Source organism: Somniosus microcephalus, chromosome 2 (genome assembly GCF_052327205.1).
Source record: "Somniosus microcephalus isolate GS21.2 chromosome 2, FLI_Smic_1.0, whole genome shotgun sequence".
In the NCBI taxonomy this organism is placed as follows: Eukaryota; Metazoa; Chordata; class Chondrichthyes; order Squaliformes; family Somniosidae; genus Somniosus; species Somniosus microcephalus.
In genome coordinates this window covers 274,132,950-274,156,546 of record NC_140988.1, presented here as the reverse complement: position 1 = coordinate 274,156,546, position 23,597 = coordinate 274,132,950, and the positions used below count along the sequence as shown (strand labels likewise).

At 46.5% G+C, this 23,597-nt stretch overlaps 1 protein-coding gene across 2 annotated transcripts in view; it reads left to right on the top strand.

Moving 5' to 3' along the window:
- Positions 1 to 5,022: 5,022 nt before the first annotated feature.
- Positions 5,023 to 23,597, top strand: part of itga2.2 (integrin, alpha 2 (CD49B, alpha 2 subunit of VLA-2 receptor), tandem duplicate 2) — a 216,607-nt gene continuing 198,032 nt past the window's right edge. For both annotated transcript variants that reach the window (XM_085972514.1, XM_085972511.1), the window contains exon 1: positions 5,023 to 5,386. In XM_085972514.1, coding sequence (XP_085828640.1) covers positions 5,338 to 5,386 — 49 coding nt within the window. In that variant the 5' untranslated portion in view covers positions 5,023 to 5,337. The remainder of the gene's footprint in view (positions 5,387 to 23,597) is intronic.

Genomic DNA, 23,597 nt, shown 5'->3' with positions numbered 1-23,597 from the left:
TACCGAATTTCTCCCCCCATATGTTTTATTAACTGCTTTGTTAACCTATCCTGCCACCTTGAGAACAAGTACCCCCAGGTCTCTCTGTTCTTGCACCCCCCCTTAAAATGATACCATTTTGGTGTGCATGGTCTCTCCTCATTTTTCTTACCAAAATGTATCACCTCACACTTCTCCGCATTAAATTTCATCTGCCATTTGTCCTCCAGTGCAGCATCTGAGAACCTTGGAACACGCTCTCTCCCTGTTGCACCATTAGTCAGTGTTCTTGCAGGTCAGACTTTCTTCCCCTCCCACTTCCAGCACCTGCTCCAGCCAGAATGCACCTCCCCTTTCAGAGGTGCAGGCTGGCTTTAAGTAGTGCAAGCTAGATTTAAGTGGTGCTAGCCTCGCACGAACTTGGGCCCCCCTGTTGAGGTGCTCAGCCACTCAACACCACATTTAGCGCTTCCTCAATGCTGCAATCATTTAAATTAGCAGGCAGCACAAAGCTCGCATGCTACCTGCACCAGAAGCAATGGATTAAACATGCATCGCAATCCCCATGCCCGTTTTTGGGGGTTATAGATTTAGCCCCCTTGAGCTCTAAAATGGAAGCGCTGGCGTCAAATCAGCTTTGCACACTGATTGACATCACGATCTGCCTATCTTCAAACTTCTGGCGCACACTCCCTGTACCCGTGCTAATGTTCTACCCAAGATGGCATCCAGTGCGGCCCGCACCAAAAGTGCGCGCGTGCGGCGTGAAAGCTATTTTGGAACCAAAATGGCACTCATAGCGCCAAAAGCATGGGTGCTAAGGAGCCGAATTTTGCAGCCAAACTGTTTCCACCAGTAATAAGGATCAGTCGTATTCACATATATCTGTGTGGTTTTTATCACCTCAATGAACCTGTTTTGTTCTTTGGTTGACAAAATGAAGAAGCCCAGTATTTATGAATATTTTTTAAAAGTTCTTAAATACATGGAGTTACCTTTACCTTTACATGTTACATTATGATTGGATAGGCTATATTCTTCTGGTTCAACTGCAGTCATGAAAAGTTACATCTCTCCTCATTTTTATTTCCATTGTCTAAGTGGGCTGACAATTCACTATCACCAGTTTTATACTGTCGCACAAAGTCAAAATGACATCCCCTTGTGTCATGAAAATCTAACCTAAAATCAAAAGATTTGAGCCCATGATGTGTCTATCACCTCAATATTCTCTTAGTTGGGTAAATTCCAACAGTACTTTTTCAACACTAAGCTGAGCAGAGGCAACACAGGAATCTACACATCAAAACAAGACTCTGCTTTGTGTGCCTTTCAACGTCTGTAAATATCTGCTGTATTTTTCCAAGTGGTTGAAACTGAGAAGCAACAAAATTGTCTGGGTCGATTGAAGTGAGCCATGACTCCTGAACCCAATCACAAAGTAGTAGTGATATCACTCATCAAGAAGTACAGAACTGACTGCATTCTATCTGAAGGAAGACAGCTGGAAAGATTTTAAAAGTCGTAAACAAATCTCCGACCTGGGGGAAAAGTCAATTTAAATTCTGACAAATAATTGATACCTTATTAAAATGATAGCTTAAAGGTTGAAAACTCTGAATCAGTGGGTGCCTTTGCTCAGTGACTTTATCCAGTAAGTAGCTATGCCATAAATATTGGGAAATTCCCAGGTTTGATTCAGGATGTGATTTGTTTTAAGGATTTGGGCACAATGGCAAGGCCTGTGATTGATTGTCCATCCCTAGTTGCTCTGAGAAGATGGTGGTGGGCCTTCTGCTTGAACCACTGTAGTCCTTGTGGTGATGGGGCTGTGGCTTTGGGAGCAATGCGGCAGGCTGTCCTTTTTTTGAATGCCTGTATTTGGTGCACATTTATTCTGGCAACACTGGTGCATAAAGTAGGGACTCCTGCTTCAATAATGGCAGCAAACAGATCTTGCTGCAGGAAGTGGGGCCGAGTAGACAAGTGCTATTTTCACTCCATGGCTGTAAAGATTACACGACTGTGGGCAGAAGAGTCTAACAGGAGATAGCTGACAGGCTCAATACCAGCAAAAACCTCCAGACCATGTGGCTGCAACACTGAAAACATTTAGCAACTTCACCAAGAGGAGCAAGGTCGGTGGGATCATCTCTTATTTACTGCACTCTGAACCAACTAGTACTAGCATGATCTTTTACCTCCAATTTATGGATTCTTTCACTATCTCACTAACTTCCCATTGGTGCACATAACATTCCACTGTGCATTTTCCACCAGCACCCTTGCCAGCACCCCTTCCACAAGGATGCCCGGGACAACTCATTCCATAACCAGCACACATTTTTTTTCACTAGCGTTATTGGATGCACCTTCACACACTGGCACACTCAATCTTCTGGCTGTAATGCTCCATCACACCCTCAGTAAGCTCCCCGCTGGAGTGGAGCTAATCTACAGAACAAACGGAAATCTGTTCAACTTCCGTCACCTTCAAACCATCGTCAACACCTTCACTGAAGCATACGAGAGCATAGGCCTTACACTAAACATCCGTAAAGACAAAGGTCCTCTACCAACCTGCCACCGCCACACAGTACTGCCCCCCCGATTATCAAAATCCACGACAAGGTCTTGGACAATGTGGACCACTTTCCATACCTCGGGAGCCTACTGTCAACAAGGGCAGATGTCGATGATGAAGTCCAACACCGCCTTCAGTGTGCCAGTGCAGCCTTCGGTCGCCTGTGGAAGAGAGTGTTTGAAGACCAGGACCTCAAACCCAACACCAAGCTCATGGTCTACAGAGCTGTAGTGATACCCTCCTTCCTGTATGCTTCAGACGCATGGACCATGTACAGCAGGCACCTCAAAGCACTGGAAAGGTACCACCAATGCTGCCTCCACAAGATCCTGCAAATCCATTGGCAGGATAGGCGCACCAACGTTAGTGTTCTCACTCAGGCCAACATCCCCAGCATCAGCCAGCTTGCCCCCATTGCTGCAGCCGCCACTGCAACTCCCCCAGCCAAGGTGCGACGGTCCTGTCATTTTAATTCACCGCTCCATTCCCACTCGGACCTCACCGTCCTTGGCCTCTTGTATTGTTCCACGGAAGCTCAACGTAAACTCGAGGAACAGCACCTCATCTTCCGATTAGGCACTCTGCAGCCTTCCGGACTCAATATCGAGTTCAACAATTTCAGATCATAAGCTCGGCCCCTATTTCATTTTTTCTTGTAATTTTTCCACTCCTTTCCCCCCCCCCCCACCTTTCCTTTTGTTTCTCTCTCACACCTGGCAGCTATCTCTTGCCCTGCCAGTACACTTTACACCTAATCTCAGCCTATTACCATCTCGTCTAGCTTCTAATCTCTTTTACTTCTTTTGTTTCTTTTATTCTTTTGTCCGATCGCAGCCCTGCCTTCGATCTAGTTTCTTTTCTTTCCAGTTTTGAAGAAGGGTTCGACCCGAAACGTCAACTCAAATTTCTCTTCACGGATGTTGCCTGACCTGCTGAGTTTTTCCAGCATTTTCTGTTGTTATTTCGGATTTCCAACATCTGCAGTATTTTGCTATCTAACTAAACAAACATCCTGTCTGTGTGTATTACTGTGTCTGATTAGTCTGTGTCAGCAGTTACATACCTGGTGCCTATTACTAATACAAGGTGTGTCTCTCACTGATCATTAACAGTGAGCAGCACACTTACCTCAGGTGACTACCACATTAGTCTCAGCTGTCAGGTATATTCACATCAAAACATTCACAAATCCTTTGTTTTTACAGGTAACCATTAAAAGAAATCAAACACTGTAGGACACAGAGGTTTTTCCCCCCTGTTAATTTGTTACATAAGGCATTAGATCCTGGAGAGAAAATCAGGCCACTACTTCAGAGTTTAAAAAACAAAATTGGCCCTGAATTTCAGCAGGGGTTCACAGAGGCAAAATCAGACAAAAATGAAAGCCGAGACAAAGAAGGAGATATTAGGTCAAACTTTGTCAAAGAGGTGGGTTTTAAGGAGGCCTTAAAGGAGAAAATGAAGATAGAGAGGCAGATTTAGAGAGAATTCCAGAGTGTGGTGCCTAGATTGCTGAAGGCACAGTCACCAATGGTGAGGCATAGGGAAGCGAGGGATGCATAAAATGCCGAGTCACAGGAATGGAGAGTTCAGAGGGGTTGTAGGGCTGGAGGTTGTTACAGAGATAGGGAGGGGCAAGGCCATGAATGGAAAAAAAATTGAACCAGGCAGTCTTGTAACTGAAGTCATTGATAAGGAGTCTTTCTGACTCTGTTATAGGCACCGCATGTTCTCTTACTAGAGTTCCCAGGAAAACAGTTACAGCAAGACATCTCTGCGTACCTGAGTAAAAGGAAGCTATGGGGTAATTTTAACCCGGAAAAACAGGTGGGTTTGGGTCAGGTGAGATGTTAAAACTTTCATAATCCCAAACCTGACCCCAACCCACCTCCAACCCATCCACTTCCCGTTTTAACGGAGGCGGGTCAGGCAACCAACCCACTCCCCGGAGGCGGGTTGGCCATTTAAATATTATAATGAGTCCACGTGTCTTATATTTAGCCTATCTTCCCAGTTTAACCCTGGCCGACCAGGTTTCCCAGGCCTCGGGAAACTTGGCAGCTAAAGGGAGGTGAGGTCTGCTTCGTGGAAAAGGTAAGTGTCTTTCCCACGCTGCTTGTGGGCCTCCCATCCCACCAAGCTTACCTTCTTCCCTGCCCACCATCGAACCCCCCAATCGGGATAAAAAGACCGCCCCCGCCGGGATTAGGGGCTGGACCCCACCCGGATCAGGGATCAGACCACCCCCAGGATCGGAGATCACACAACCCACCACCCCCACCCCAGGGTCAGCGACCACACCCCCAAGATCTGGCCCCCCCACGCTCCCACTAACCCAGCTGCAGGCTCCCTACCTGCTCCTGGGCTGCAGCCTCCTTCAGATGTTCCCCGCCCGACAGGGAACCAAGCCTATCAATCAGGCTGGCTTATGGGCAGGGAACCTGCTTGAAATTCCCAGTGGGAGGAGTCACAATACTGACAGCCCAGAGCTTAACTTCTCTGGTTTAATAGATGGAAACATTTCCTGCGTGTGCAGGACTCATTAAAAGTTTCTCAAACGTTACTTTTGGAAGGTGTGGCTCGGACTCAGGAAGTAATGTCACAGCCAGATAATAAACACTGACTTAGTCTGGACAGAAGCTGTTTAAGGTGGACAGACACAGAGAGCGTGAGAGTAGCTGAGAACAGCAATCAGAAAGAGTGCAAGTGATCACTTCGGATCTTTTGTGCTGGAGTCAGAGAGAGTTCGAATCCGAGTGAGCTCACAGCCAGCTATGGGTCCCAACAGACAAAGAATTGTTTCTTTCTTCCTCCTTGTCCAAGGTAGGAATATTATAAGCCTCAGTATATATCGTATTTAATTTTTCTTAAAAGGTTTGGCTTGTGAAACTAATTAGGAAAAAGTCAGTATTTTGAGAGTTGCTTCATTGTTACATCTAAAATATTTGGGTATATTCTGCATTAAATGTAATAATTATGACTGTTAAAACCTGTAGCTGCTATTGTGTTGGCTTTTCCTCGGTTCGAATTTCTACTGAGCATGGATTTTTGTTAATCTTTGTACAGAAAATGTTCCTCATTATTACATTGTTTGTTGAGAAGAGTGTGTCTGTGTGTGTAATGCTATTACATGTGAGTCAACTTCAGTGTCTGCTATCTAACTCCAGCATTACTGGTAAAAAGTGAGTAAAACTCTTAAAAACAAGCGACTATGATTAGGGTTTTTTAATGTACCTTTAATCATGTTGAAGTTAAAGTTCGGCCACTTCAGACTGATAGTTTGTAAGTATGTATCCCTAAAATAAAAGGTCAGCCTACCAAAAAATGAAGTGTTCTGAAAAGCTGCTATCAACTGTTTTTGGTAACATTTAAACCTTCATGTAAATTCCATCAGAATGAGTTGGGAGTACAGAGCGCTAACATAGATACATGTTTTATTTTGACTTCTTTACTGATTTCTTTCAAGGTTCACAAATTATAAACATAGCACATGGAAGTGAAAATATGTAGCCAGTGAAGCTAAAAGACAATAACCCTATTGCCTTTTCTGGAATTGTTTTTCGGTAGAAATTTTCTGTAATCTTTGAACTTAGATAACAAACTACATTCTTTTAATACTCTACACTGTATGTGCACCATTGTCCACAGTCAAGTTTGAAACCTAATCCTGCACATTTACCAATGAACAGCCCTTTTGCATTTGTTAACTGAACCTGAATTAATAAGAGGCGCACAGGGCATGGCAAAGTCACTGGCTTATAGCTCAAAGTCATGTTTGTTCATGTTTCAAATAGGCGTGTTACTAGAAGTTTGAATGATTTGTTTGCCTTCAGGCCACCTGAATATGTTGTTTGCGATAGGGTGCTATGGCACAGTTATACTACAAGTTTGAGACTGTACAGTCGTGTAATGGTTATAATTCTGGAATTCATATGGCTGGACTAATAATTCCGAGAATGTGAGTTCAAAACTCACCATGGCAGTTTGAGAATTTAAATTCAGTTTTAAAAAGTCTGGAAATAAAAAGGTGGCATCAGTAAAAGTGACCTTAAAACTGTTGGAGTGTCATAAAAATCCAACTGATTCGCTAATACCCTTTAGGGAAGGAAACCTGCCTTCCTTACCCAGTCCCACACCAACATGGTTGACTGTCAATTGTCCTCTGAAGTGACCTAGAAAGTCAATCAATTGTATCAAACTGCTTCCCTATCTAATAGCATTGTGGGGGCAAAACCCTCCCAAACCCCCTCCCCCGATGATTCGTAAAACCCTCCCAAACCCCCTCCCCTGACGACTCGTAAAACCCTCCCGAACCCCCTCCCCCGACGATTCGTAAAACCCTCCCGAACACCCTCCCCCGACGATTCATAAAACCCTCCCGAACCCCCTCCCCCGACGATTCGTAAAGCCCTCCTGAACCCCCTCCCCTGACGATTTGTAAAACCCTCCCGAACCCCCTCCCCTGACGACTCGTAAAACCCTCCTGAACCCCCTCCCCCAATGATTTGTAAAACCCTTCCGAATCCCCTCCCCCGACGATTCGTAAAACCCTCCCTCCCCCCCTCTCCCGACGATTTACCTGAGTGCCGGCTGGAACCCGGCAAGCTGCCTCTGGATGCCCATTTTAGGTAGGCAGCACGCCTGCTACATCTAAATGAGGCCTGGCCGTTAGAACTGAATGGGCCTCTCGCAACACCTCCCCAGGCAGTCGGCATGAGCGTTCCGCCAGCTCGCTACCCGTGAGTTAGAATTGCCGCTTTAGAATCATTTTACAGAACTGAAAGAGGCTGTTCAGTCCATGGTACTTGCACTGGCTCTCAAAGAGGTATCCACTGTTATCAGTTGAAACGGCTTTGCACAAGCTGAAAATGTGTAGAACTATTACATCTAAGTTGTCCTTGTCATAACAAAATTGAAAGTTGATGAAAACTACGTTAGATTGATCGAGTGTTGAATTGTATAACCTGTGCTTTGCCCCTTCCCTCGACTTATCAAAGTAAGAGGTGTTAGTGCTAGGAATAGAACACTTTCCATTTCAGGCACCCAGTGTTAGCTTCAGATGCTCCCAGGCCAAGTATAGAATGATTAGATGCAGAGTAAAGTTCTCTCTGCTCTGTACCCCAATCTCCTAACAGATATCAAACAGAGGGAACTTTTACCCCAAGTTCCAAGTTCGTGCCCAAGTCCCAATTGTGAAGATCAGGATTTAACCCACTCTACCACCCCAACCTCCCTCTTCAGTGTTCTTTGGTGTTACTTTCATCATTACATTTAGTGGTGAAAGTGGTGAGAATGTAGAACTTGCTGCCACATAGAGTGGTTGATGCAAATAACATAGATGCGATTAAAGGGAAGATAGATAAGTACATGAGGGAGAAATGAATAGAAGGATCTGTTGATAGGGTGAGATGAAGCAGTTAGAGTGGGACAAGGCCTGTGTGGAGCATAAACACTGGCATAATTGGGCCCAATGGCCTGTTTCTGTGTTGTAACTTCTATATAATTCTATGTAATACATTTATATTTTTGAGAACTTTATGAAAAAAAATGCTTGTGTTCTGTTATCACTGTGGATATTGTGGTACAACTCAATGTGGAATCAATTACACTAGCAAGGAAAACAATATTGGAAAATGTTAGTTTTGCATGTGCAGTTTTCTAATTGGCAACATCAATATTTACCAATATATATGTGTGAGAAAGTGTTATTTTGATTTCTTATTCCTTGGATATTAAGTCCCATCAACTACACAAATACTCATGCAGCCTGATGCTTGTAAGTAGGGAAGAACAGTTCAAAACCTGAGCACTACTGTTATATCTGGAGAGCTTGTACAATAGATTACATCTACCTGTCTTTTTTTTAATTCATTTATGGGATATGGGCGTCGCTGGCAAGGCCAGCATTTATTGCCCATCCCTAATTGCCCTTGAGAAGGTGGTGGTGAGCCACCTTCTTGAACCGCTGCAGTCCGTGTGGTGATGGTACTCCCACAGTGCTGTTAGGGAGGGATTCCAGGATTTTGACCCAGCGACGATGAAGGATCGGTGATATATTTCTAAGTCAGGATGGTGTGTGACTTGGAGTGGAACTTGAAGGTGATGGTGTTCCCATGCGCCTGCTGCCCTTCTCCTTCTAGGTGGAAAAGGTCGCAGGTTTGGGAGGTGCTGCCGAAGAAGCCTTGGCGAGTTGCTGCAGTGCATCTTGTAGATGGTACACACTGCAGCCACAGTACGCCGGTGGTGGAGGGAGTGAATGTTTAAGGTGGTGGATGGGGTGCCAATCAAGCGTTCTGCTTTGTCCTGGATGGTGTCAAGCTTCTTGAGTGTTGTTGGAGCTGCACTCATCCAGGCAAGTGGAGAGTATTCCATCACACTCCTTACTTGTGCCTTGTAGATGGTTTAAAGGCTTTGGGGAGTCAGGAGGTGAGACATTCGCCACAGAATACCTAGCCTCTGACATGCTCTTGTTGCCACAGTATTTATGTGGCTGGTCCAGTTAAGTTTCTGGTCAATGGTGACCTTCAGGATGTTGATGGTGGGGGATTCGGCGATGGTAATACCATTGAATTTCAAGGAGAGATGGTTAAACTCTCGCTTGTTGGAGATAGTCATTGCCTGGCACTTCTATGGTGTGAATATTACCTGCCACTTATCAGCCCAAGCCTGAACGTCATCCAGGTCTTGTTGCACTGCCTATCTCTTCCTCTTGCAATCTGTTTGATTCCTTTTATTCCTTTTTATTGATACTCTTATATCCATTTCTTCTTTGAATTTTACTCTCTTGTCCCTTCTAAGCTTCAATCATGCCATCCTACATGCTTCTCCTTACTCCTGCATCATTGCTGTGTTCCAGTATGATTTGGACAGGTTGGGTGATTGGGCAGATGCATAGCAGATGCAGTATAATGTGGATAAATGCGAGGTTATCCACTTTGGTGGCAAAAACAGGAAGGCAGATTATTATCTGAACGGCAATAGATTGGGGAAAGGGGAAGTGCAACGAGACCTGGGTGTCCTTGTGCACCAGTCGCTGAAGGTAAGCATGCAGGTGCAGTAGGCGTATAAGAAGGAAAATGGTATGTTGGCCTTCATAGCGAGAGGGTTCGAGAACAGGAGCAAGGATGTCTTGCTGCAGTTGTACAGGGCCTTGGTGAGACCACACCTTGAGGATTGTGTGCAGTTTTGGTCGCCTTATCTGAGGAAGGATGTTCTTGCCATGGTGGGAGTGCAATGAAGATTCACCAGACTGATACCTGGGATGGCAAGAATGATGTATGAAGAGAGATTGGGTCGATTGGGCTTGTATTTGCTAGAGTTTAGAAGAATGAGAGGGGATCTCATTGAAACTTATAAAATTCTAACAGGACTAGACAGACTAGATGCAGAAAGGATGTTCCCGATGGCAGGGGAGTCCAGAACCAGGGGTCACAGTCTAAGGATAAGGGGTAAGCCATTTAAGACTGAGATGAGGAGGAATTTCTTCACCCAGAGAGTGGTGAACCTGTGGAATTCTCTACCACAGAAGGCAGTTGAGGCCAATTCATTAAATATATTCAAGAAGGAGTTAGATATATTTCTTAATGCTAAAGGGATCAAGGGATATGGGGAGAAAGCAGGGACAGGGTACTGAATTTGGATGATCAGCCATGATCTCATTAAATGGTGGAACAGGCTTGAGGGGCCAAATGGCCTACTCCTGCTCCTATCTTCTATGTTTCTATGTTTCTAGGCAATCTAGACTCACAACACTGTTCTACTATAACTCATTGTTCCCTAGGATCTCAAAACTGTGGAACTGCTTATCTCACTCAGTTTTCCACTACTACCACAGCCCTTTAAACCAAAGCTTGTCTCAATTAATTACCAATTCTTACTTTATCTCATTTTCCATCTTACTTCTTTCACCTTGATAGTTTACTATGGGCAAAAGCAAAATACTGCAGATGCTGGAAATCTGAAATAAAAACCATGGACCTACGTGTAGATTGTTCAACTTAAGAAAAAACTTCCCCTCTCTAAGGTCTTTGAAAAAAAAAGTATTTAGCCAAGGAATTGGACTTGCGCCCAAAACGGGTGGCAAGTTGGCGAAGCGATTGGTTCATGAGCCGGTCCGCGGCGGTGTGAGTCCCGATTAAAATTTGGGTCTCCTTTGAATTAAACTGGCAAGTTGAGGGCACCAATTGGGTGACACAATGCAGCTCGCTGGTTGGGACCTGACGAATTCTGGCCAGCTCTGTTTCTGAACCGGCGCACAGGTAGGTCCTGGGAGTGGGAGGTGGTGGAGGGGAGTGAGCCAAGCCAGCAGCGACTCCCAGTACTTTTGTGGAGCCAGGAGGAGCAGTCCACTGAAATGTAACTTTTGAAAAGTTTTCTGGTCATTTTTTGAGTGGCCTCCAGCTGGCTCTTTAAAGACTGCTGGTGAGGCCGCTCAAGGCCTGGCACAACTAGGCAGGGCTTGCACAGTACAAGATCCACCCATCTGTACACAAATCTCAATTGGGGTCCTGAAACCAGCATTAGGACCCTGACTTGCATATGCAAATAGGACACCCTAGACATCTAAAAGGAGCCCAATTCCAATAGGAGTCCGACTCAGTTGCAGGGCAGATCAGGCGCGGGAGTTTGCCACCTGACCGGTGACCATTTTACTATTTTACCCCTGAAAAATGGACAAAGGTAAGTTGAATTTCTCCTCCATTTTTTCAGATGTGTTTTTCAGGGACGCATGCCCTTCATTTGCCTGAAGGGGTTGCCTTTCACCTCACCACTCACAACTACCCTATTTCTGAGGTGCTGCATCTGCATAATGCAAAGTTACAGCAAATTGACATTTATAACTTCCTGCATACTTTCATACAAAGTATCCCACTCATCATAGACTTTCTAGTGTAAAATCCAATGGTAGTTCATTCAGTCTGTCGGGATAGATGCTGCCAGAACTTTACAAGTGTATGCTTTGAAAGATAAGCAGCAGCAATGTGGGATTTTGTGTGAGTTTATAGTTCTTCATGTTTATTCCACTGTTCAAGGAAACAATGATTTTTTTGTGCTGTCATTTCTGAGCCTCTCCATTCATACCGGCAAACATCTAAAATTCTGTAAATGCACAATAGTCATTTATCAATGCTTTATCCTGCTCCCTGTCTGTCAGGATAAAGTTTCCTTTGTCACCCTTGGGCTAGCATCTTGAATGTGGATGATTACAGACTGTCTTACAGAAATAGTCTTAAGAAAGTGGCACTGGGGAGGGAATCAAACAAAAGACTTTTATTGTTTGCTGTTGCACAGCAAAAAAAGAGTTTCTTTTCTGTAGTCATTAATGATTGATCAAGAACAGAGTGTAGTGCAGTGGTGTCGTAAAACAAATTCTGGTTTTGCTTTATTTGCAATTAAAACATTGCTACAATCCAAATCATTTGGAGTTTGTTGGCTGTCATTTTTTTTTCTGTACACTAATCATTAGTATTTAGTAATTGTGCTGGTAGGGCAATGGTTCAATGACTTCATCCCATCCAATGCTGACTGACACTGGAGTACTCCGGCCGTGTAGGAGGAGTTTCACTAGCTGGATTGCTCACTGGAATGTCTGAGAGAGGCACAATGTCTCACCTCAAGGGAAACTCCAGCCTCTCTCATCACACTTCTGTCATATCATATCCTTACTGATCAAGCGCATAAGAGCATTGACCTGATAGTCACAGTGAAACCCATGATGCTCTCATCTGCCAGAGCCTAAGGAAGATTCATAAAAGGATATGTAGAGAGATAGATTGAAATTTGAAGAAACACTGGGAGACAATGGCCGCGATTTTGCCTACCTTGGCGGGTCCGGTGCGGCCGGGGTCGGTGGCGGGTTGCAACCCTGCTGCTGGCTCCAGCTCACTCTGTAGAGTGATCTTATGTTGATTGGGTTTGTTAAGCCCGCCCAGCGCATTTCCCGGCCAATTGAAGGAAGCAGGTCTGATTACGTCATTTGATGATGCGTCATCAGCCAGTTTCCTTAAAGGGACCATGAACAAATTGATTTTGACAGTTGTGCTGTCAGTATCCTACAGCATTGAGGTGCTGCAAACACTGGCAAGAACTGCACAGAGGTGCACGGCTGCACCCAGGCTCTCCCATGACTCCCTCCATATGCTTATGGGGGGAATCACAGCACACATGGAGGTTCTCTACCCTTCCAATGGACAGAAGAGACCTCCCCAGGAGATCAACGCAGCCTGGTTGCACATTACATGGGAGGACACAAGCAGGGATGTCGTTAGGAGGACCAGGCTGCAGTGATGCAAACCTTTCAATGATCTCAGTAGATCACAAAACGTTACTGCAAAGCAATGCTCAACCTCATCCTGCTGTGCCACTCATCACATGCCCATCACTCTGCCTTCCCTACCCTACTCCTGCACATCCTTACTCACACCATCTTACCTTGCACCTCTACCCATCCCTCTCTATCTACATTATCACATCCCCATCTCACTAGCCACCCATCACACTCACCCTCAGCCTAGTCTAATCTTACCAACTAACAACATACAAGGGTAGGTACTTGGGTGCTTTAGTCAATGTTAATGTGTAGTTTCTGTTAATTTGCTGTCAAACATTGAAATCTTTATTTTCAACACTTTGCATTCTTGGACAGATTTGTGTGCACCTTTGGAAGTGGCTTAGTGAGTTGCAGTGAATGGTGGGAAATAACGGTACCCCCCGCAATGGCAATGAGTGTGAAAGGAATGGCTTGGGCATTGTAGGGATGGTTTATGGTATTGGTGTGGGGTGGTGCCAACCTGGCGCATCATGTGGCAGCCAGGGTATACAGCGTCAAGTGAAGTAAATCTGGCCATGATGAGGCCTACCCTGGCCTCCCGGGCAGCAATGTGCACGGGTGCTGATGCCCTCTGTCCTGTGCAGCAGCAGTTGATTGCAGAGATGGTTAGTGTTGTTGTTGGTGTTGCTGTTGTGCCTGTTGATGCTGGTGTTGGGGCTGATTGTGGTGGGATTCTGAGGACCAAGGTGAGACAGTTTTTTTTATTTGTTCATGGGATGTGGGTGTCGCTGGCAAGGCCAGCATTTATTGCCCATCCCTAATTGCCCTTGAGAAGGTGGTGGTGAGCCACCTTCTTGAACCACTGCAGTCTGTGTGGTGAAGGTACTCCCACACAGTTTCCAGTTCTATTAAAAGGAGCTGTATGCTTTATTATTTTAAGCTTTAGCCTAAGTAGTTACTTGAATTTCTGAAATAATTTTTAACCTCCATCCTGTTTTATCATGTGCCAGCAATGATACGGTACTGTTTTATTGGACGAACCAGTTTGAAACCAATACCTGTTTAGAATAATGAGCTGGCAGTGCTGAGATGCATTGCTGACCTTGCATTGCATTTTAGCCAAGAATGCAGAGTTCAATGTCTCCTCTACATTGGGGAGACCAAACGCAGATTGGGTGACCACTTAGCGGAACACCTCTGTTCAGTCCATAAGGGTGACCCCGAGCTTTCGATCGCCTGTCACTTTAATTCCCCGCTCCAGTCCCACTCTGACCTCTCCGTCCTCAGCCTCTTACACTCTTCCAACGAAGCTCAACGTAAGCTCGAGGAACAGCACCTCATCTTTCTATTAGGCACTTTACAGCCTTCTGGACTCAACATCGAGTTCAACAATTTCAGACCATAACCTCTGCCCCTATCTTTTTTTTCCTCTCTCTCTCACGTGGCAGCTGTCGATCATTCCGCCATCGCCATTTACACTTCATCTAGACTCATCTTTTGTTTCTTAACTTGTCCCATTACTATCTCCTTTTGCCTTGCACCATCATCCCATTTGTCTCTTAATCTCTCCTGCCTTCCATCACAGACCCTCCCTTTTGTACTTTCCTCCCCTCCCCCTTTTCCCTGCCCCTACACTTGCTTAAAAACCTGTACCATCTCCAACTTTTTCCAGTTCTGACAAAGGGTCATCGACCTGAAAGGTTAACTCGCTCCACAGATGCTGCCTGACTTGCTGAGTATTTCCAGCATTTTCTCTTTTTATTTCAGATTTCCAGCATCTGCAGTATTTTGCTTTTGTATGCAGAGTTTTATGTTTATCTGTAAGAATGCATGTGTACAATAGCCTAGTGATTATAGTACTGGACTAGTAAATTCCACCATAGCAAGTTGTGAAATTGAATTTAATACATCTGGAAATTTGTGGGCTAACACCATGAAAACTGATGGATTGTCATAAAAATCCAAATGCTTCACTAATATTCAGGGAAAGGAATCCTCCATCTCCACACAGTCTGGCCTACACATGGCTCTAGTTCTGTGATGAAATATATTCCATTCATCACTGCCTGTTTTCTGTGTCTTCTAACTGCCTGCTTTCTGTGTCTTTTCCCTTCCCCCAGTCCTCATGTATTATGCATTGGAATGTGCTGGAACTGGTTGTGTGCAGGGCTCCGCCCATACCTGGCTCCTTTGTAATCTAACTTCAGTCCGGCATCAGCCTCCTGAAGGTAGACATCTCTCTATTTTACGTGTTATGTTCTGAGTTAATAAAAGCCTTACTTTTGTTCTGCTAACTTCGAGTCTCGGAATAATTGAGGCACATCAATTTTATTAACTCAATTTTCAACACTATGGATCAACTCCTGAAACCCGAACGTTTGGATTTGGATCAACATGCTCCGGACGCATCAGCACGCTTCGGACACTGGTTTGACTGTATGGAATTCTTCCTGGACAATTCCGCAGCCGTCAAAGACGCTACGGACACTGCGAAGATGAGACTCGGAATGCTACGGAATTGGGTAAGCCACCGGGTTTACCCCCTCATCCAAGACGCCGATACGTACCTGGCCGCCTGCAACACCTTAAAGGCGCATTACCAGCAGCCTACGAATGAGGTGTATGCTAGGCATCTACTCGCTACTCGCGCACAGCGACCTAGGGAATCGGTGGAGGAGTTCCTAAGCATCCTGAAAAAGCTTGGCAAGGACTGTAAGTGCCGAGATGTAAAAGCCGCAGTGTACACCGACGAGCTTGTTCGCGATGCCTTTATCACAGGCCTCAGCTCCACTCACATCCGGCAAAGACTGCTGGAAAAAACGGGGTTGGACCTGAAACAGGCTGCGGACACCGCGCGGTCCCTGGAGATGGCCCAGAGAAACTCGGACGCCTACTCTTCAGCCCGCGCCGCCCACGCCGCCACGTGTGCGCCGAGGGCGCCGCCATCTTGGAAGGCATCTTCCCCGCCCGGCAGCCCGACACCGGCGGGGCCCAGCTCTCCCCCCCAGAAGCCCTACGACAGCCGCGACGCGTCAAGGACCCAACTGCTACTTCTGCGGGCAGCCAAAGCACACCAGAAACCTGTGCCCGGCGAAAGGCACCACCTGCTTTAAGTGCGGTAAGAAGGGGCACTTCGGGAAGGTGTGCAGAGGGAACCCCACCGGAAAACCAACCGCCGGAAAACCCGCCACCGCCGCGTGTGCGCCGTGGGAGCGGCCATCTTGGACGCCATCTTGCCCGACCTCGTGGGGTCCGCCATCTTATGAGCAGACAGCGTGGACGCCATCTTGTCTCGATCAGGGCCCTACAGTGGCATCGGTCACAGTGGACCAGACCAGGCCGCATCCGCTATCCAAATCAATGGTGGACATCGAGGTAAACGGGTGCCGGGTTAAATGCTTAATTGACAGTGGAAGCACGGAGAGTTTTATCCACCCTGAACTGGCACAACAACTCTCCCTAAAGGTGGTCCCTGCTCAGGGTACCATCTCTATGGCCGATAAAACCCAGACATCGACCATTCTGGGTTACTGCACGGTACAATTGTGCGTTAACGGAACTGTGTATGATAATTTTAAAGTATTAATCATGAAGAATCTATGTGCGAGCGTGATCTTGGGTTTGGATTTCCAGTGCAACCACCAAAGCATCACGCTCAAGTACGGTGGGTCCCAGCCGCCCCTCACAGTGTGCGGTCTGGCTACCCTGAAGGTAAAGCCGCCTTCGCTATTCGCGAACCTTACCCCTAACTGCCGGCCAATAGCGACCAAAAGCAGGAGGTACAGCTGGGAGGACAGGCGGTTTATCGCGACCGAGGTAGACAGGCTCCTGAAAGAGCGCATTATTGAACACAGCAACAGCCCGTGGCGCGCCCAAGTGGTAGTGGTAAGGGGTAGCGAGAAGAAACGGATGGTGATCGACTATAGTCAAACGATCAACAGGTACACCCTACTAGACGCCTACCCGCTACCCCGCATATCAGAAATGGTGAACCAAATCGCCCAATACCGGGTGTTCTCCACCATCGACCTCAAGTCAGCGTACCACCAGCTCCCTATCAGACCAGAGGACCGCCCGTACACCGCCTTCGAGGCGAACGGACGCCTCTACCAATTCCTCAGAGTCCCCTTTGGGGTGACGAACGGGGTCTCGGTCTTTCAGAGGGAGATGGATCGCATGGTCGATGACCACCACTTGCAGGCAACCTTCCCCTACCTCGACAACGTCACCATCTGCGGTCACAACCAGCAGGATCACGACTCGAACCTCGAGAGGTTCCTGAAAACCGCACAAAAACTCAACCTCACCTATAACGAGGACAAGTGCGTTTTCAACACCACGCGCCTCTGCATACTGGGCAGCGTGGTGGAGAATGGGGAAATCGGACCAGACCCCGACCGATTGCGCCCCCTACGGGAGCTGCCCCTGCCCAACACTCCCAAAGCCCTGAAAAGGTGCCTGGGGTTATTTTCTTACTATTCCCAATGGGTCCCCAACTACTCCGACAAAGCCCGCCCCCTCTTGAAAGCATCCTCTTTTCCGCTCTCTGCTGAGGCCCACGCCGCCTTCAAAAGCATTAAGCAGGATATTGAGCGGGCCACGCTACAGGCAGTGGACGAGAACACTCCATTTCAAGTGGAAAGTGATGCGTCCGACTTCGCCTTGGCGGCCACCCTCAACCAGGCGGGGCGGCCCGTAGCTTTCTTCTCGAGGACCCTCCAAGGCCCCGAGATCAGACACTCCTCCGTGGAAAAGGAGGCCCAAGCCATCGTGGAGGCAGTGCGCCACTGGCGCCACTACCTAGCCGGCAAACGCTTCACCCTACTTACCGACCAGCGATCGGTAGCGTTTATGTTCAACAATAAACAGAGGGGGAAGATTAAAAATGATAAGATTCTTAGGTGGCGGATCGAGCTCTCCACTTTCGAGTACGACATCATTTACCGGCCAGGGGCCCTTAACGAATCCCCTGACGCCCTCTCACGAGGGATGTGTGCCAGCGCCACCGAGGATCGGCTACAGACCCTCCACAACGACCTCTGCCACCCAGGGGTCACGCGGCTGTTCCACTTCATAAAGTCCCGTAACTTACCCTACTCGATTGAGGAAGTTCGGTCTCTGACCAGGAACTGCCGCACTTGCGCTGAGTGCAAGCCTCGGTTCTACTGCCCAGATAGAGCCCACTTAATCAAAGCTACACGGCCCTTCGAGCGGCTCAGCTTAGATTTCAAGGGCCCCCTCCCATCCGTCGACCGCAATGTTTACTTCCTGAACATTGTGGACGAATACTCCCGTTTCCCATTCGCCTTCCCCTGCCCAGACATGACCAGCGCCACGGTCATTAAATGCCTCAACAGCCTGTTCTGCCTGTTCGGTATGCCGAGCTATATCCACACGGATAGGGGGGCGTCCTTCATGAGTGAAGAGCTACGCCAGTACATGCTGTCCAAGGGGATCGCCACGAGCCGTACCACCAGCTACAACCCCCGGGGTAACGGCCAGGTGGAGCGAGAGAACGGGACAGTGTGGAAAGCAGTCACTCTAGCTCTAAGGACCAAGGGCCTCCCTATCTCCCGCTGGCAGGAAGTCCTCTCGGATGTGCTCCATTCGATACGGTCGCTATTGTGTACGGCCACTAATACCACGCCTCATGAACGAATGTTTGTCTTTCCCCGGAAATCCACCTCGGGCGTATCCATGCCGTCATGGCTCTCCACCCCAGGTCCGGTACTCGTGCGAAGGCATGTGAGGGGCCACAAGACGGACCCTCTCGTGGAGCCAGTACACCTACTCCACGCCAACCCCCAATACGCATATGTCCGGCACGCCGACGGAAGGGAGGACACCGTGTCCATAAAAGACGTCGCCCCAGCCGGCATCAACAACAACCACGGCAATAGCAGCGACGACGATCACAGCAACCCTTACCCACCCACTATTCTTTCATCACCCCCGGAAGAACATCGACCAACGGCACCCCCACCAACTACCCCTTCAACAACCCCGGCGGCACCCCCGGCAGAGACCCAGGAGGCTACCGGGGACACCCAGCCGACACCCGCGGCACCACAACAGCCACGTCGGTCGCAGAGGACTATCAAACCCCCGAACAGACTAAATCTATAGAAGGGGTGAATGTGATGAAATATATTCCATTCATCACTGCCTGTTTTCTGTGTCTTTTCCCTTCCCCCAGTCCTCATGTATTATGTATTGGAATGTGCTGGAACTGGTTGTGTGCAGGGCTCCGCCCATACCTGGCTCCTTTGTAATCTAACTTCAGTCCGGCATCAGCCTCCTGAAGGTAGACATCTCTCTATTTTACGTGTTATGTTCTGAGTTAATAAAAGCCTTACTTTTGTTCTGCTAACTTCGAGTCTCGGAATAATTGAGGCACATCAAGTTCCACAATATTTGCCTGACTCTTATTGCCCTCTGAAGTGCCACTCAGCCACTCAGTTGAAAAGCAATTGCTACAGAACAGAAGCATGAGAGAAATATTGGACTTACCTATCTATCACAATGACCCAAGTATTCGATGAGAACAAGACTTATGCAGTCCTACTCCAGTTAACACTGCAAAGCGCAATAGATACCTATTAGCCTATCTATATCTAGAGGCATTTTCTCCCAATTTTTCTTCTACAGCAAGCCCGCCACGGAGGAGAATCTAGCACTAGGGTTTCTAATGAATTTCCTAAATGAAGACAGAGGAAAAGAGTTAACTTTTCAGATCTATAACCTTCCATCAAATGACCTTTCACCACAGAAGCTGCCTGACTTGCTGACTGTTCCCAGCATATTCTGTTTTTATTTCAAATTTCCAGCATCTACGATATTTTGCTATTGTTGAAGATAGAGGAAGGGCATGTTAGACAAAATTGACCACTATTAGTGGCTAGATAGCAACTGTTACAGTTTTAATTGATAAACTTGTCAACTTTGCTTATAAACCAAATTATTTGTTTCAACTGTGTGTCTGAAGCTTTGTTCCATGGACACTGTTAATGAATAGCAGAAAGTTTTTGCTATCAGAGTTGGGTGTTGCTGCTTGAACCATTTCACTTAAGGTTAGTCTTTGTTAGTCTCACTAGTAACTCCTACTGGAATTCGCATTTCCATGGTTACCATATGCAGCTTGCAAGCCAAGCATGAGCTGAATTCCAAGTAGTACGTTGTCTGCAGTTACACTGAAGCATGTGCAAGAGGCATGATCTTCTGATACTTTATTGACATTTGTCTGAGGATTAACAGTTCATCAGCAAACGGTTTGAAAGCGCCAAGGTCTCACATGTCAAATTCAACTTAAAAAGTTACTTTTAATGAAATTAAACTAAAATAATTTATTTTATTCACATTTATCTGAGGATTTTGTTATATAAACAAATACGTCAACATAATACATATATCATAAAGAAATTATTAGTCCTGCAAAGCAATTGTAATTGGGCAAACTTTATAAAATTTTACAAACACAAGTATAATGTCAAACTTGGCTCAGTGGGAGCACGCTTGCCTCTCAATCAAAAGGTTATGGGTTCCAAGCCCAACTTCAGGACTTGATTACATGATCTAGGTTGATACTTCAGCAGAGTACTGCAGAGGTGCTGTGCTTCAGGTGAGATGTTAAACCGAGGTCCTGATTGCCAGCTCCGACAGATGTAAAAGTCGCCAATGTACAATTTGAAGAAGACATGGGAAGTTGTCCCAATGTCCTGGTCATCAAGATGTCCCTCCAGAACTGTAAAGTCTGTAGGTTGTGCAGTAAATAACTTCAGAGACTTTAGAAGTACAAACAAAACAGGTCTTTACTATTCAGAGGTCTGGGCGATTTCTGCCCTAGTTAACGTATTCCAACCCTTATATACTGGTGTGGTCACTATCGGTATTACAGTATACATGAGCCAATAAATAGTGCCACCCTAAAGTAGTGCTCTTAAAGGCGAACGGTCACATTCTATAGTTCCCTTAAAGGTAAACGGTTACATACACAACACTCCTCCCTTCCTAGCTTATTACTTACAGAATCCCGTTAACATACAATCTTCAATTTTATATAAACAGTTTGCAGCTATACTCTCGATGGAGTCAACGTCATATAACAATTTACAGATATACTCTCGATGGAGTCAACGTCATATAACTTCATGTTTAACATAACATAATAACATATATAACTTCATGTCAAAACAGATCACAGATTCAGTCTCTGTGGAAAACAGTTCATAGATTCAGTCTCTGTGGTGTAGTCGGTTCACATTGCTGGAGTGACTCATTCAATAGTCCTTCCATGGGTTTAACAGTTTGAACTTCCGAACTGAATTGGCTCCGTTCGGAGGGACCACGTGTGTGATCTGGTAGAGGTAATAATGGTTCAGATGGGTCATCTTCTGTTTCAACTTTTCCTTTTCTGCTTCTTGGAGACTCTCTGGGCTCCACTGTCAGCTGCCAGCTGCATGCGCAGTTCCTCCTTCTCTTCCTCCTTTTCCCGTAGTAGAGCCACCTTCTCCCGATGTTCCGTAGACTTTCGGTGCTCCTCCATGATTTCTGTATGGTGGGAGTCGAAGTTACAAGTTGGGCAGGACAGGACATAGTAATATTCGGAGTCGTCCTGAGCTAGGCCAGCGAGAGGGTCTTCTATGTCCTCCCTACCCAGCTGGACGTCAGCCAGCTTTTGTTCCAAATCCAGACATCTTTCCTGAAGAGACTTCTTCACGTGTTCCGCTTCCTCTAACTTTTTCTGGGCTTTCAGCAAGTTGTTTACTAATGACCTCATTTGTGATTTTAATACTTCAACTTCCTTTGGAGATTGATTGATCGGACTATTCAATCTCTCTACCGGAGCAGTTGTTTCAGCGTTCTGTTGTTCAACCTTGACATGAGTCAGCGTACTTTTGGTATCTAAGGGTTGCTCTGCTGCCATCTTCTCAGTCTGTGTTGCAACCTCGGCTATTTCAATAACTTTTGAGAGCTCCAAACCCTTCTCCTCTGACGATTTAAGCTCATGTTCATGGCCCATTCTTACGGTCTCTGTGTTTCTTACAGTTCCCTTTTCTTCCACTGAAAAGATTTCCAGTTGTATCTGTTCTTCAAGTCGTTGGACCTCGGCCATTGCCGCTTCATATTTATTTTGTGTTTCCTTTAATAATTTAACGAGTTCTTGGACATCCTGTATTCCCTGTTCTGGTATGTCTTCCACCACTAATTTTTTTCTTATGGATTGAATCCCTAACAATGAGTCAGCCTTGGCCTGAAGCTCATCAAACATTTCCTGCAGACTTTGTAATTCTTGCTTATGGTCAACCTTTAGTCGTTCATATGCTTTCACTAACACGAGCTTTTCGGAAGTTGCCAAGTTAACCCCTTCCAGGATTGTAGTCCGAGCCTGTTCATACTGTTCTTTCAACTCGTTACACTCTGCTTGCAACAAGTCGTAGAGGTGAACTGGAATACCATCCTGACTTCCTGAAGATTCCTCTTCCTTTGGATCGTTCTGTGTATATTCTAGTTCCTGAACAGCCTCCGGGAGATGTGATTGGTACTTGGCCACGATGGCTCTATGGTCGCTCTCTGCTTGAGCGAGCTGTCTCTGTTGTCTTTCCAGGGACTCCCATTCGGTGTCCCCGAACTTTTTCACCTTTTCCATCTCTTGTAGGAGACGGGCACTCAACTGTTCTAATTGTCGTTGTACTTTGACATAACGTTGAGTTCTAGCCCGGTGTTCCTCCGTAATGCATATGTCTGTAGCTTGAACAGACTCAGAATTCTCTGTCTTTATGCACGCCATCGATTTCCCAACCTTAGTCCGTGAGTTCATGTTAATCTTGTTTTTCATACATAAGCTGGACTTATCGTCTTCCGGCTCGGAGTCTGAGCTGCTTGTCTGCACCGAGTCCTCACTCGTCATTGCTTGTCGGTAGTGCCATTCCATGTCTATTTTCTTGATCCACTCCCGTCCCAGAAGTGGTGGTCCTCCCTCAGGTAGTACGTACAGATACATTCGTGGGTGTTCTTTACCCCTATCTCTCACCTTGACTCGTATTTTTCCCAGGGGGTATACATGATGCCCCGTGTATGTCTGTAATACGAATTTGGTATTTCTTAAGGGTATGTGAGAGAATAGCCGGTGATAGTCCTTTTGGTTGATGACGGATACAGCTGATCCCGTGTCCAGCTCCATTCGTACTTGGACTCCCGCTATTTTTAGTGTGACCCAGATCGTCTGTAGATCAGTGACTTTACCCACATGGTGGATTCTCAGACTATCCAGCTCCTGGCTGTTTGGGTCTGAGTCTGAATTTTGTTCGTCTGAACTCTTTTCAGCCACCTGATGCACCTTGTTGTACTTTCCTTGTGGTGGTGGCTTCCTTTGCTTGTTGGTCTTCTTTCCGGACCTGCATACCTTCGCGATGTGACCCAGTTTGCCACATTTCCTGCACTCTTGGTCCTTAAACCAGCACTGATTCTGGTCGTGCGTTGTCTTTCCACAACGGTAGCATTTGGGAGTGCTTGCTGTAATTTGGTCCACCCCGAGTGCCGCCGCCTTTAGCTGCATTTCCGCCGTCCCTTTCGCTGCGGCTTCGTGCGATGAAGCTATGAGGACAGCCCTGTCCAGTGTGAGGTCGTTTTCTTCCAGAAGTCGCTTCTGCGTTCCTTCTTTGGCCAAGCCGCATACGAACTTGTCCCGCAGCGCCTCTGTTAAATTCCCTCCAAACTGGCAGTATTTCGCTAGCTTACGCAGTTCGACTAAGTATTCCGCATTGC